Source organism: Rhinopithecus roxellana, chromosome 11, assembly GCF_007565055.1.
Source record: "Rhinopithecus roxellana isolate Shanxi Qingling chromosome 11, ASM756505v1, whole genome shotgun sequence".
NCBI lineage: Eukaryota > Metazoa > Chordata > Mammalia > Primates > Cercopithecidae > Rhinopithecus > Rhinopithecus roxellana.
Window position 1 is genome coordinate 118,187,849 of NC_044559.1, and position 14,999 is coordinate 118,202,847.

At 39.4% G+C, this 14,999-nt stretch overlaps 1 protein-coding gene across 2 annotated transcripts in view; it reads right to left on the reverse strand.

The window, feature by feature from the left end:
* The window catches only part of NSUN6 (NOP2/Sun RNA methyltransferase 6), an 81,837-nt gene that overhangs the window by 40,862 nt on the left and 25,976 nt on the right, over window positions 1-14,999 (reverse strand). For both annotated transcript variants that reach the window (XM_030941026.1, XM_010364019.2), the window contains exons 4-6: window positions 14,204-14,313; window positions 12,481-12,634; window positions 7,577-7,658 (exon numbers count right to left, since the gene is read on the reverse strand). In XM_030941026.1, coding sequence (XP_030796886.1) covers window positions 7,577-7,658; window positions 12,481-12,634; window positions 14,204-14,313 — 346 coding nt within the window. The remainder of the gene's footprint in view (window positions 1-7,576; window positions 7,659-12,480; window positions 12,635-14,203; window positions 14,314-14,999) is intronic.

Here is a 14,999-nt window from a genome sequence, read left to right on the forward strand (position 1 = left end):
AAATAAAGCCGGGTGGGGTGGCTCATGCCTGTAATCCCAGGACTGTGGGAGGCTGAGGCTGCCAGATCACAAGGTCAGGAGTTCAAGGCCAGTCTGGCCAACATGGTGAAACCCCGTCTCTACTAAACATACAAAAATTAGCTGGGTGTGGTGGCAGGCGCCTGTAATCCCAGCTTGGGAAGCTGAGGCAGAATTGCTTGAACCCAGGAGGCAGAGACTGCAGTGAGCCGAGATGGTGCCACTGCACTCCAGCCTGGGTGACAGACCAAGATTCCATTCCCTCCACCAAAAAAAAGGAAACAAATACATCAAGATGCTGGGGGAGAACGGCATTGTAAGGCAGGTAATTGCCCCTTCCCGGCAATGGTGGGGTATTTTGTTTTGCTTTCTTTTGTTCTGAGATGGAGTCTTGCTCTGTCACCCAGGCTGGAGCATAGTGGCGCAATCTCGGCTCACTGCAACCTCTGCCTCCCGGGTTCAAGTGATTTTTCTCCCTCAGCCTCCCAAGTATCTGGGATTACATGTACACGCCACTACACCTGGCTAATTTTTGTATTTTTAGTAGAGACGGGGTTTCACCATGTTGGCCAGGCTGGTCTCAAACTCCTGACCTCATGTGGTCCACCTGTCTTGGCCTCCCAAAGTGCTGAGATTACAAGTGTGAGTTACCATGCTGAATCTATGGTAGGTTTTGCACACTCACAGGGCAGCCGGGCAGCCCTTGGTGCAGTCCAGTCTCTTCCCTACTCCCAGAAAAATCTATTTTTTGCTATTGGGTCTTTTCAGAGTCTGAGTGGGTTGGAGGGTGTATCAGTGAGGGATACATTTGTCTCTGCATTTTTTTCAAACACCAGTTACTCTTGCATAGTATTGCATCTCAAGAAGGAAGTAGCTACAAGTGGTAAGTCAAAGTTATTTATGAGGCTTATCAAGTTAATATCAGACTAATCAACACTTATTGACCAAAGTATACAACCTCTACATAAGTCCTAGCCTATTAATTCTTTTAAAATTCAGAATTAGGTCGGGAGCAGTGGCTCACACCTTTGGGAAGCCGAGGCAAGCAGATCGCTTGAGGCCAGGAATTCGAGACCAGTCTGGCCAACATGGCAAAACCCATCTCTACTAAAAATATGAAAATTAGCCAGGTGTGGTTGACTGTAATCCAGCTTCTTGGAGGGCTGGGGGATGAGAATTGGTTGAACCTGGGAGGCGGAGGTTGCAGTGAGTTGAGATCACACCACTCTGTCTCAAAAAAATAAGTAAAAGACAGAATCAAAACAGTAGACAGATGGTTTATTCATTTACTCCACAAAATGTAATGAGTGCCTACTACATATCAGACATTGGTCTATGCACTGGAGTTAAGAAAGTAAATAAGATCTCTCTGCTCAATGGAATTTACATATATTGGTGGAGGTGCAAGAACAGCACTCCTGACCTGTGTGCATGCCCTTTTTATTATAACAGTACAATGAAATCCTTCTTTTATATTTAATAAGCTGAAAGTGAGTTGCTGCCAGAAGCAACAGCTGAGCACTAACTACACACAACTTAAAAGCATCAGACTGCTGGGCGTGGTGGCTCACATCTGTAATCCCAGCACTTTGGGAGATTAAGGCAGGCAGATCACAAAGTCAAGAGATCGAGACCATCTTGGCCAACATGATGAAATCTCATCTCTGCTAAAAATACAAAAATTAGCTGGGCGTGGTGGCGCATGCCTGTAGTCTCAGCTACTCAGGAGGCTGAGGCAGGAGAATCACCTGAACCCGGGAGGCAGAGGTTGCAGTGAGCCGAGATAGCACCACTGCATTCCAGCCTGGGTGACAGAGTGAGCCTCCGTCTCCAAAAAAAAAAAAAAAAAAAAAAAAGCATCAGACTTGTCAAAATCATCATTTACATGTGACAGATGACAGGTGAGACAGACAGTGAGATAGAGAAGAAATCTTATGATCCCAAAATTATTCTACCTACATGTTTATACTTCTTCAAGGATCTAAGCAAGTTTCCACAATACACATTTATTTAAATTATGCAAAAAATCAAGCAGCATAATAGGAAGACGTAAAATGTGAAGGGATGCTCCTCAGTTTTCGAGACTGAAGCTTCTGAGATCTTCCCACTGCTTTGTTACTCAAAGTGTGGCCCACAAATCAGGGAAACCCAAATTTCCTGGGAGCCTGTTAGAAATACAGAATCTTAGAACCCACTCCAGACTTACGAATCAGAATCTGCATTTTAACAAATCCACAGGATTTTTATTATATTTGTACGTTAAAGGAAGGCCAGGCATGGTGACTCATACCTGTAATCCTAGCACGTTGGAAGGTTGAGGCAGGTGGATCTCCTGAGGTCAGGAGTTCGAGACCAGCCTGGCATACATATAGTGAAATCCCATCTCTACTAAAAATACAAAAATTAACTGGGCGTAGTGACGCATGTCTGTAGTCCCAGCTACTTGGGAAGCTGAGGCAGAAGAATTGCTTAAACCCGGGAGGGGGAGGTTGCAGGGAGCCGAGATCGTGACACTTCACTCCAGCCTGGGTGACACAGCAAGACTCTCTTTTTTTTTTTTTTTTTTTTTTGAGACGGAGTCTCGCTCTGTCACCTAGGCTGAAGTGCAGTGGCTCGATCTCGGCTCACTGCAAGCTCCGCCTCCCAGGTTCACGCCATTCTCCTGCCTCAGCCTCCCAAGTAGCTGGGACTACAGGCACCCACCACCACGCCTGGCTAATTTTTTTGTATTTTTAGTAGAGATGGCGTTTCATGTGTTAGCCAGGATGGTCTCCATCTCCCGACCTCGTGATCTGCCCACCTTGGCCTCCCAAAGTGCTGGGATTACAGGCATGAGCCACCGCACCCGGCAGAGACTCTGTCTCTTAAAAAAAAAAAGTGTAGGAAGATTGTTTTATACTATGTGGATTAAAATTAATTTGGGAATGGGTTCCTACAGGCCAAATCTGGGATAATTTCAGCACCAAAATAATTAAATACAGTAATGAACTATAAACAATGGAAAAAATAGGAATTTGTGAGTGTACACTGTTAATAAATAAGTAAATGCAAAGGGAAGAAGGGAGGCCTCTTATATTAAAGTGCCCATTCCCGAGTGACAAAGTTGGAAAATCATTGTTCTGTAACAGTAACAACTAGCTTGGGCAAAAATCATCAATGGATGCAAAATCGAGGGGGAAATTTGAATAGGAACAGGATTTGAATGATTTCTTAAAGTGTCTCCCCAGACTGGTTATTAGTTACAAGGGGGAGAAAACAAAAATATACGTGTTGTGGCGAAATCAGCTGGCGTCTTGATAGGCTTTCAAAACAAACATCACCAGTAAGGGACACATGGCTGTGGTTTGACTCCAGATGTGACACTCTGAGGCTTACATGTGAACCTTTGTTGCATACATGGAAAACATCTTACAGCATCAATAAGTAATGACAAGGCAGTGCAACAGTATGGAATATCGTACAATCTAAGGATTCTAGCAAGTTTTCTTATGACAGGGATCTAATAAAAAGATACTTTTGGCCTACAGCAATAATGGAAGCACCTGAGAGAAAAACATCTTTCTCCAAAATGGAACAATTCTATTAAACAACTTATGACAAAACGGAAAGAATATATATAAGAAATAAAAGTTGACTGAATAAGTGAGAATGTTGGATCAGAGATGAACATGATGGGGGGAAAAAAGAAATTACAGAAGGCCTCAAAGTGCTCAGCGCAGTGCCTGACGCATAATAAATATTTTCAAATTATTGGTCATTATGTTAGAAAAAAAACTGAAGTGGACACTTCTTTGTATGATGGTTCCCAAATCTGGGTCTATATCACAATACTCTTAAAAGTGTGAAATACACAAACAGCAGATTCCTGTAGGCCTACTCAAAATTTCTGGGGGGTTATCATGTACCCCCTGATATGATAAGGACACTTCATCTCTGTGGTATTCTTCTCAAAAATCCAACAACCCCAGCCTAGACGAATCCAAAATGAGGGACTTTCAACAAAACACCTCAGTCTCAAAACTGTCAAGGTCTTAAAAACAAGGCAAGACTGGGCAACTATCGCAGGCCAGAAGAGACATCATGATTAAATGCAGTGTGGTATCCTGGATTGGATCCTGAACATAAATAGGACATTATGAGAAAAACTGGTGAAATCTGAATTCACTTGGAGTTTATGGTAATGTGGTATTCACAGCATTTGGAGTTATCGCCCACAACATTCATAACATAGTAACACACCAGTGTTGGTTTCTAAGTTTTATCAAATGTACCATGGTAGTATATTACCCTTAAGAGAAACTGGGTGAAGGGTATATAGAAATGACTATCTTTGCAAATCTGTAATTCTAAAATTCTATTCTGTAATTCTGAAATTATTCTAACATAAAAACTTTTCAACCTTATGAGAGAAAGTAGGAAAAAAAATCTTTATTAAAAAAAAAAAAAAATCCAGGAATAGACTCTAGGTACCTATAGCACAAGTTTTCCAAGTGATTTGATACATACAAATGTACTGCAGTCTTGGTGAATGGCATGATTACATTATAAAATTTATGAGATAATGAGGCTCCCTTTGTTGGCTGAGACCTGTGAAAGGCTTGGGCATCTTCCATATTAGATCTAAGTTAATCAATTCCTAAAAACAAAATGAAAACTGCTAATTATGGCTACCAGGAGCTTCTTAGCTATTAGAGAAGTAAAGCATGGATACTGACAAAAGCAAAACTAATTTTCAATTTGTTATTAAAGTATCAGCAACTATTGCAATGATTTAACACTATTGAAAAGTACTTCCATTTAGATGATGCCTCTCACATGATGTACTTTCAGAGACTGTCATTTAATTCACTTTATAGTCACTTGAATATTCAAGTATGTTTGTCTGAAAAGAAAGGCAACTTGTTGAAACATTCCAAATGCGTTTTGTATTACCATTATATGTAAATGTGAAACTTGTTCCATCTGTGAGAATCTTTACGTATGTAACCATTTAAGGATAATAATAAATTTTTAAAATTCCACATTCTTCTTAAACTTACTGTTCTGCACATTCTTTCAGAATTTTCCTTAGAGAAACGAGTATCACCTGGTTCTGGTCTGCACTGAATTAAGCTATTTAGATTTTATGGATAAGACCCAGTTAAGAATCTGGTAGTCCTGAACCAATTTGAAAAGGAAGATATAACACAAAAAGATCAACTAATACTAACTAAACACTGATCACAGAGTTTTTGGGAAATTGTCAAAGAAGCACTTGAGAAATTTAATGTAATATGTGAACTGTTTAAAGCCCTCACCCCCGGAACTTGGAACTCAGTAAATCTAACTTAGGACCCAAGATCTGCATTTTCAAAAGGCCCTGCAGGTGATTCAGATGCAGATCTTCCACGGGTTACCTCTAGAGCACTGGCATGGGGCCAAGAATACAGGCTTGAAATCAGAAAGACCTGGATTCAAATTTGACTCGGCAAATTTCTACCTATGCAGCACACAGCAAACCACTCCTTTAATCACCAAAAAACTACTAATGCCTACCACGCACTTTAATTTTCTAAGCCTCTATTTCCTTCTCTGTGAAACTGATGGTTTGTAAGAAGTAAATGAAAAAATACATGTAAAACACTCAGCTCAGTACATGGACCACAAGAAGCACTCAGTCAGTGTTAGCTGCGATTACCATTAGTATCCCTTATAAGTTTCACTGGCCATCAGAAACTGGCCATCAAAATAGACTACATAAAATAAAACAGCTTTCACTAAAGAAATGACAAAAAGTTAAACTCTGCCCTCAGACACAAAAGTTTTATTCTGGAAGGAAATTCTTATGTCCCTTGCTATTAGGTGACAAAGAATATGGCTCTATGGTAGTCTGGACAGTATGAATCACAAAATGACTCACAATATTTCATAAAGTCATCATTAAACTGATTTTAAGGTGAAAGAGTGCTGCTACAGATAGCAAAAAAAAAATAAAAAGAAAATTTGCACTATACTAGATTTCTTTTTATAAAGTCAAAACTAAATAATGACCAGGCACAGTGGCTCATGCCTGTAATCCCAGAACTTCGGAAGGCCAAATTGAGATGACCACTTGAGCCCAGGAATTCAAGACCAGCCTGGACAATATGGCAAAACCCCATTTCCACTAAAAATACAAAAAATTAGCTAGCTGTGGTGGTGCATGCTGTAGTCCCAGCTACCCAGGAGGCTGAGGTGGGAGGATCACCTGAGCCTGGGAGGTTGAGGCTGCAGTGAGCCAAGATCATGCCACTGCACTCCAACCCGGGTGACAGAGTAAGATTCTGTCTCAAAACAAAAAAACAAAACAAAACAAAAGCAAAAAAACAACAACAAAAAAACCCACACACACTTTAAACTATGAGATTAGCAGGTACTGTCAAACCACACAGAAAACTAACATTGCATTAAACATTACTAACTTGAAGGAGTGCAGGTACCACTAGCAATGACTCAGGGCTACGTTGCCAAATGAAAACAAGTGTTTGAAATGAATTATATAATAACCATGAAAAAACTCCACTGAAACTAAAATTAGCAAACAAAAATCCCCAAAATGATTCATAAACAATTATATATAATCTTGTATAATTATATAAGATTATATATTCTAATGTGTTAGAACATCACCAATGTGCAATTAGATAATAAACATCTGTTCTTCTGTTTGTTCACACCAGAAATAATCTCTGAATTCATAAAATGTCTGTTGGCTAAATACTGGGCAAAGGCCAGGTATGGTGGCTCACACCTACAATTCCAACACTTTGGGAGGCCAAGGCAGGAGGATCACTTGAGGCCAGGAGTTTGAAACCAGCCTGGGCCACAAAGTGAGACCCCATCTCTACAAAAACATCAAACAAATCAGTGGGGCATAGTCGTGCACACGTGTGGTCCCAACTATTTGCGAGGCTAGGCAGGAAGATTGCTTGAGCCCAGGAGTTCGAGCTTACAGTGAGCTATGACTGTACCACTGTACTCCAGCCTAGACAACTGAGTGAGAGCCTGTCTCAAAATAATAATAATAATAATTACTGGACAGAGAAGGTGGGGCAGCACACAACATTTGGACTTAAGGTTTGAATTCAGATACCACCAATTACCAGTAGTGTGACATAGGACAAGAGCCCTAACAGATCTGGTCTTTCAGTTATCTTCATCTTATATTGTGAGTTATAACACTACCTAACCAATAGACTATTAACAAATCAAATGATTTACTAATGGAACACCAAACATGTATATCAAATGCATGCAATATTCAGGGATTAATATTTTGAGATGGAAAGCAGTAAATTTAATCAGTTATTAAATCACCTTTGGGCAAAGAAAGATAGAAAAAATAGTTTAAAAATCAACAGAGAAAAAGAAAAGAAGAAGAATGCTTGTAAAGTTTTTTCTTACTGCTTAACCAAAGGTAGGTCAGTGTATATAAGCAGACTCCAAAAAAAATTTTAAATTTTAAAAAATCCTAGATTTCAAATAATTCACTGATGTATGTTTCAATGTCACTAAATATGTTACCTTTATACATACTTACTTGTAAAAATAAGTAACGGGGCAGTACATTGTCAAATGAAGGGCTGAGATATACTGGTTCTGTCATTCTTATGCCCATGCCTCTGAAAAATAGGAAATCTAACATTAGTCGTATAAATTCCATGGTCTATACAAACTATGTTTCCAGAAACATTCTCAAATAGCCTGTCAAACATAAGATGCTCTGTCTTTTAAAGAACTCTTTTGGCCGGGTGCGGTGGCTCAAGCCTGTAATCCCAGCACTTTGGAAGGCAGAGGCGGGAGGATCACTTGAGGTCAGGAGTTCAAGACCAGCCCAACCAACATGCACAAACCCTGTTTCTACTAAAACTACAAAAAATTCGCCGAGCGTGGTGGTGGGTGCCTGTAATCCCAGCTACTTGGGAGGCTGAGACAGGAGAATCACGTGAACCTGGGAGGCAAAGGTTGCAGGGAGCCAAGATCGCACCATTGCACTCCAGCCTGGGCGACAAGAGTGAAACTCTGTCTCAAAAAAATAAAAAAATAAAAAACTCTTTTATTCAACAACAAAATACATAAAGTAGTCCTGTTAATTGTTTTTGAATTTTTACCTGCAGAATAGGAAGCCATCAAAACTAAAAAGGAAAAAGTAACATAAATTTTTCATTTAAGCACAAATGAGTGTCTGCAGACATTTGAACAGACTAAAAAGCAAACACTACCTCATTCTTTACTACTTCCTGTCAGCTCTTTATAGAATAATTGCCCGGTACTGACACAATCCCAAGGATAACCTTTTCCACCTTTGTCCCATTTTAGAAGTGGCAGGGGAACTGATCAGAACAGGAAAGGCCAGGACTCAGAATGGCTTGGTGGAGAGTGACTCATCAAGACAAACATCACAATCTCAGAGATGTTGTCAGAGGCTATTGAAGCAGAGAAAGAACACCCAAATCCTGTCAGACAAAGCCAAGCCTGGCCTTGTGTGTCAAGCCAAACCAGAGAGAGCAAGCAAAAGGAGAAATTCAAAGAGTGTTCCGGGGATTAGGGCGGCACAGAAAAAAGTACAGTCTAATTAAAAGGGAAGTATAAAAATCAGGATTTAGGCCGACACAGTGGCTCATGCCTGTAATCACTTTGAGAGACTGGCACAGGAGGATCACTTGAGGTCAGAAGTTTGACACCAGCCTGGGCAACATCTCTACACAAAATTTAAAAAATGACCAAGGCATGGCGGAGTGTACCTGTAGTCCCGGTACTTGGGAGACTGAAGCGGAGGGATCCGTTGAACCCAGGAGTTGGAGGCTGCCGTTAGTTATGATTCTGCCACTGCACTGCAGCCTGGGCGACAGAGCACCCAAATAAATACAATTTTTATAAAATGGTTTTTAAAAATCATGACTTAAACCTGGTTTAAGGGTACAATCAAAGGAGAGGCCCATTAGGATGAGCAAAGATAAAAGTCTTAGAAGCAGTATAGTAGACAAGTTCACAGCTAGCTTATGGAACAGCTTATGAGTTGATCCTGGCAGAGATGCATCTACACTGACGGTGTGTACTGTATCTAATGTTGGCAGGATATGTTTATGTTGGTCTTTACAGTAAAATAACGTCAGTAGATATCTGTGGACTATTACTGCAGTGGTATGATTATAAACTCCCCTTGGTTTTGTTGTTTGTTTGTTTGTTTATTTATTTATTTATTTATTTATTTATTTTTAGACACAAGGTCTCACTCTCTCACCCAGGCTGGAGCGCAGTGGCACAGTCATAGCTTGCTGCAGCCTCTAACTACTGGGTTCAAGTGATCCTCCCACCTTAGCCTCCCCAGTAGCTGGGACTACAGGCACACACCACCACGCCAGGTAAGTGTGTGTGTCTGTGTGCATGTGTGTGGACAAAGTCTCGCTATGTTGTGTGCATGTGTGTGTCTGTGTGTACAGAGTCTCACTATGTTGCCCAGACTGGCATCAAACTCCTAGCCTCAAGCAATCCTCCTGCCACAGCTTCCGGAGCTCCTGGGATAACGGGTATGAGCCACTATGCCTGGCTCCCTCAGTTCTAACAGCCTTTAGCATATAATAAATGCTGACTCCTTTTCCTCCTCTTCCCACCCCTTTACCACCTTACTCATTTGTTTACCACTTGAAATCCATGAATGTGCACTTTTAATCAGAGGTTAAAACTCAGTCACTGCTCCAGTCAGGAACAAATCAAACCACTGTATTCACTTCCAAGGCAAATGGTCCCTGCCCCGAGCAGAAAATATACAAACGAAGCTTCTGAAATGTCACTGATTCACATTTGAAAGCCAGTCCTGGCTGGGTGTGGTGTCTCCTCCCTGTAATCCTAGCACTTTGGGAGGCCAAAGTGGGAGGACTGCTTGAGACCAGAAGTTCAAGACCAGACTGGGTAACAGAGCAAGACCCCCATATCTACGAAAAAATAAAATATCAGCTGATCATGGTGTCATGTGCCTATAGAACTAGCTACTCAGAGGCTGAAGTAGGAGGATCACTTGAGCTCAGGAATTCAACGTTACAGTGAGCTTTGATCGCACCACTCCAGCCTTAGTGACAGAGCAAGATCCTGTCTCTAAAAGAAAAATCAAAGCAAGTCAGTCCTTTGTTGTGACATCTGGTACTCTTACCTTGATCAACACCCAGAATCTGCAACTATTATTGAATATCTTGAATTCCAGAGTCTGATCACTCCATAATTTAAATGACTTTCTGACTTGCAGGACTCTAGTCCTCTAAAAATACTGAAACTTGAAAATGTTCATGCCTGTCGTCCTACTCAGTTCCTAACTGCCACGTTAGGTTCTGGTGCTCTTCGACTATCTCCTTCTGAACATGCCTACCAGAACAAGTGAGTGCTATAAATTAATGAACTCAAAATAACATAATAAAGAATAATTTAAGCCAATTATTATTCAGGTATGAGACTGCATGTTTCTTTAAAAAGTATTTCTGTAGCCACATATCTCCATATAATAATGCAAAGTACAAGATTGCATATATTAATGCAATCTGTTAGTAAATTAACCTGCCTCCATGAATCTATGAATGATTCAACCTACCTGGAATTCAAGAAAGCAAAAGGCTCAAATTCACTAACTGAAAAACAATTGTACCGTTAGTTGTGTTGGTTTAAAATTTTTTAAGGAACATAAATAAGAAACAAGGTGTACATGTAGCATTTCTATCATAGCAGCCTGCTTCTCACACAGGAAGAGACAAAACTTCCAAAAGTGTAACTGAATACATTGAGTTTAAACATTGATTTTTTTTTTCCTTTTTTGACATTCTGAAGTCTCGCTGTGTCACCCAGACTGGAGTGCAGTGGTACAGTCTCGGGCTCACTGCAACCTCCCGGGTTCAAGCAATTCTCCTGCCTCAGCCTCCTGAGTAGCTGAGATTACAGGCGCCTGCCACCACACCTAGCTTATTTTTGTATTTTTAGTAGAGACGGGGGTTTCACCGTGTTGGCCAGGCTGGTCTTGAACTCCTGACCTCAAGTGATCCCCCCACCTTGGCCTCTCAAAGTGCTGGAATTACAGAAGTGAGCCACTGCGCCCGGCCAAAAGTTGGCTGAAAGTTGTTTGCCTCCTAACTTCCACTAACAAAAAAATTATTCACAACATTGTTCAGAAAACGTTATTCAACACAGTAACTGGAACCACATCAAATAACCTAAGAGAATGAAGAGTATACCATTAACAATGAACTAATGGAGGCAGTCAAAATATCAATTACATATTACAGGTCCAAAGATAAACATAGCAGATATATGCATAATCTTTATATTCATTAAGCCTTCTAAGGAGAATAAAATCTTTGTTCTTGGTCATTTGGAAAGTGCTGCTACCTAGATCTAGGGAATCCAACAGTCAACTTCTTCAGAAGAACGAATGAATTTCAACTACAAACCCAAACTGTTGCAACATGAACAACTGTTCTACCAATCAGGGATACTGTCCAATTGTAAATGGAGAAATTCACAGCTTTCAGCATGTCTATGTCAGCCATGAACTTTGGAGTAATGGAGCTGTCCACTGAACTCAAACAGCCTGAAAAAATTAAGTAAAATAAGATCCTGGACTTTCCACCAATTTATTTAGGGCCACTAACAATAAGAAATGATTTACAACAGACTGTATTTTAATTTAGTTTGAACAAGCCTAAACATGCATTTTTAACCACAAATGTGAGTGCTAGGTTTCTGGTAAAATTTATTTTTAATTAAAAAGTATGTTTAATTTATATTAAAATCAAACTTTCGACAAGTAAGAATGTTAAAAATGATCTGGATAGGATGGGCGCAGTGCCTCACGCCTGTAATCTCAGCACTTTGGGAGGTCGAGGTGAGCAGATCACGAGGTCAGGAGATCAAGACCATCCTGGCTAACATGGTGAAACCCCGTCTCTACTAAAAATACAAAAAATTAGCCGGGCGTGGTGGCAGGCACCTGTAGTCTCAGCTACTCGGGAGGCTGAGGCAGAAGAATGGTGTGAACCTGGGAGGCAGAGCTTGCAGTGAGCCGAGATCATGCCACTGTACTCCAGCCTAGATGACAGAGCAAGACTCCGTCTCAAAAAAAAAACAAAAAAATGATCTGGATAGATCATCGAATTCATTCTCCATCAAAATGAGCACTGTTTTTTAAAGATGAAAATATTTCAAAAAAAATAAAATTCAGAAGGACAAGTAAACTCATTTGACAATTAAAATGTAACTGGTTGCCTAATGAGGCTCTTTAATCTGATCAGTTACCCTTTTTGATCAAAAATCATGGAAATATGGGTTAAACAATTTTTTTCAGTTGGATTTTTAGCAAAAAAAAAACCTCATATAATGCAACTAGATACATTTTACATTATTTGTAATTTTCATTGACCCACAAAAAGGATGCTGATTTCCCTAAAACACCTGATGACATACTTCAGTTCAGGTAATCCATTGAAGATTTCCTTGCGGCTTAGTTCAGAAATCCCATTTCCAAGAAATACTTTTGTTCCATCAAATTCTCTGGCTCCTTTCTTACATTTTCCTTTAATATCAGAGTATACAGAAATAACATCTCCAGCTTTCATAACTAGAGAAAGAAGAAAATCATATTACATTGAATTATACTTTGGCAGAAGAATTGTGAACATTCTTTGAGCTAGACTGGCGATCTCTAGAGGCATCAATAGTGGGCATGAAGCAGTTCAAACTGGCTCATTATCTCAATATAATCTTTAATAGAAAATCTGCCATTTACTTTAAAATATTCCCTAACAATAAAACTCACTGAAGAATCTTTTTCAGTGAAAACAAAGAAATAGAACAGCTTCAAAACATCCTGGCCTCAACTGGAAATCTGTAGCTGAGCCAAGTTATTTCCCCCAAGCCTTCAAAGATTTCTTATAAATCTTGACATCTCAGCTCAAACCTCAAAGTTCTAAGTTTCCTTCAAAAGGATGCTTCAAATATGCACCCTAAAATCTTTCAAAGAAATATTTCTAAATCCCATAACCCTGTTTGTATTTCTTTGCTATTTTGCTGTGACAGCACAATTAAGGCAGAGACTTTAATGATGAGCATATAAAGCCATTCATATAGATATACAGATACGTATGCACATATATATGTGTGTGTATACACTTACAATACCTTTTACGGTATACAGTGTACAGAGTTGCTTTATATGGCTGATTAAATCCAGTTTTTGTAGGCATTTCAATATCTTCTATAACAACTCCCAGTGGTATTTATGATGGGAAATTATATTCCACTTCCAAAAACCATTTTTAAAGCTAATCTATCATAAATTTATTTGGCCTATTACCTGACAACAGTAGTGAACAGCCTATTAGCTAGAGCTAAGAAAACTGTTAAAATAATGTAGATCAGATGTCAATACACTTTTCCTGTAAAGGGCAAATAAGTATTTTAGGCTTTGTAGCCACATAAGGTCTCTGTGGCATATTCTTCTTTATATATGTATCTTTTCACAGCATTTTAAAAATGAAAAAACCATTCTTAGCTTATGGGCCACAGACAGACAGACATAGGCCAGATTTGGCCAGCAGGGAGTAGTTGGCCCAATTCTGATACAGATCAAATCATTCATTTCAAGGACACCATAACTGAGGCCCAGATACTGAATAACTTTTCTACAGATCAAAGCAAATGTTTCTTGATTTCAAGTCCAATAAGGTACCACTGAACCACAGTGACTAACTTACTAAGCATATGCAATACAGGTATGTCGCCAACTGTGTGAATACATTAAGAATACTAAGTTTCATCCCAATGTTCAGATTCCAGGTTCTGGATGTTCTCTCACTAATGATACGAAAGCTTTCTGAGGTTTCAAGGCAATGCAGTCAAGAAAACAAAACGGAAGTTCACTGATGTACTCTCTCTTCATCAGTAATGATCCACTAAAATAACCGTCATCAAATATATCCTTATTTGGAAGGAAAAAAAAAAACTGTCAGAAAACCTCATATGATGACTAGTTAGTTCTCATCGGATAAAACCCTAAATGCAAAGCTGGAAAAATATCTGACCAAGGTAAATTTGGAATACATCTTAGTGACAAATCAATAAATTTTCCATTTGAAAATGCACATAAATTTTAGAGAACCTTAAAGACAAATCTAAACATGATACTTACACTTTGATGCTGACACAATTCCTGGGGCATAGACATGGGCTCCTCTTAAAACTGCATTGCCACACTGGGCTCCAACAATGGCTTCACACTGCTGTTTTTTAATATTCTTCCTAGAAATGTAAGACACAAGAAGTTTAATAGTAAACATACCTCCAATGCCTACCAATTTTTCCCGTGTTCTATCTGAACGCGAATAGCCTCTTTAGTCTTGATTGTCCTGAATACATAAGAAAAAGCTGAAAAAAGAGGCATACATAAAGAGGAAACAGGAAAAAAACAGCAACACAGAGATGGGCACTTGAGAGGAAGGAAAAATCAAGAGGTCCATCTGGTGGAAGGCAATACAGTGGCACCAGAAATTGCTTAATCATTTAACAAGCATTACTGTTTCTCATAGCATTAGAAGAAAAATAGACTTTCTCTGTCTTCAAAGACCAAAATAGAAAAATACACAAGGTATTACAAAAACATTTCTAAAGTGGTAAATTGTTGCATGGTAAATTATGAATAATTTAAACAAGACAGGAAAAGAAGATAAGTATTTTTTCCTTCCTTTGCTGCCCCACCTTTTTGAGTCTTTTCCAATTTCTCATATTCTATTCATTTTTTAGACCACTAAAATCCGTATTACTTCTAACATTCAGGGTTCCAAAGATCAGGGACCGAATGTGATCAGCCCTAAATAAAAATCCTTAACACTGAGTCTCTAATAAGCTTCCTTGGATGGTTGTCACAACTCATTGCTAGGGGAATTAAGTGCATCGCCAAATCATCAAATCTTACTAATTTTTCAGCT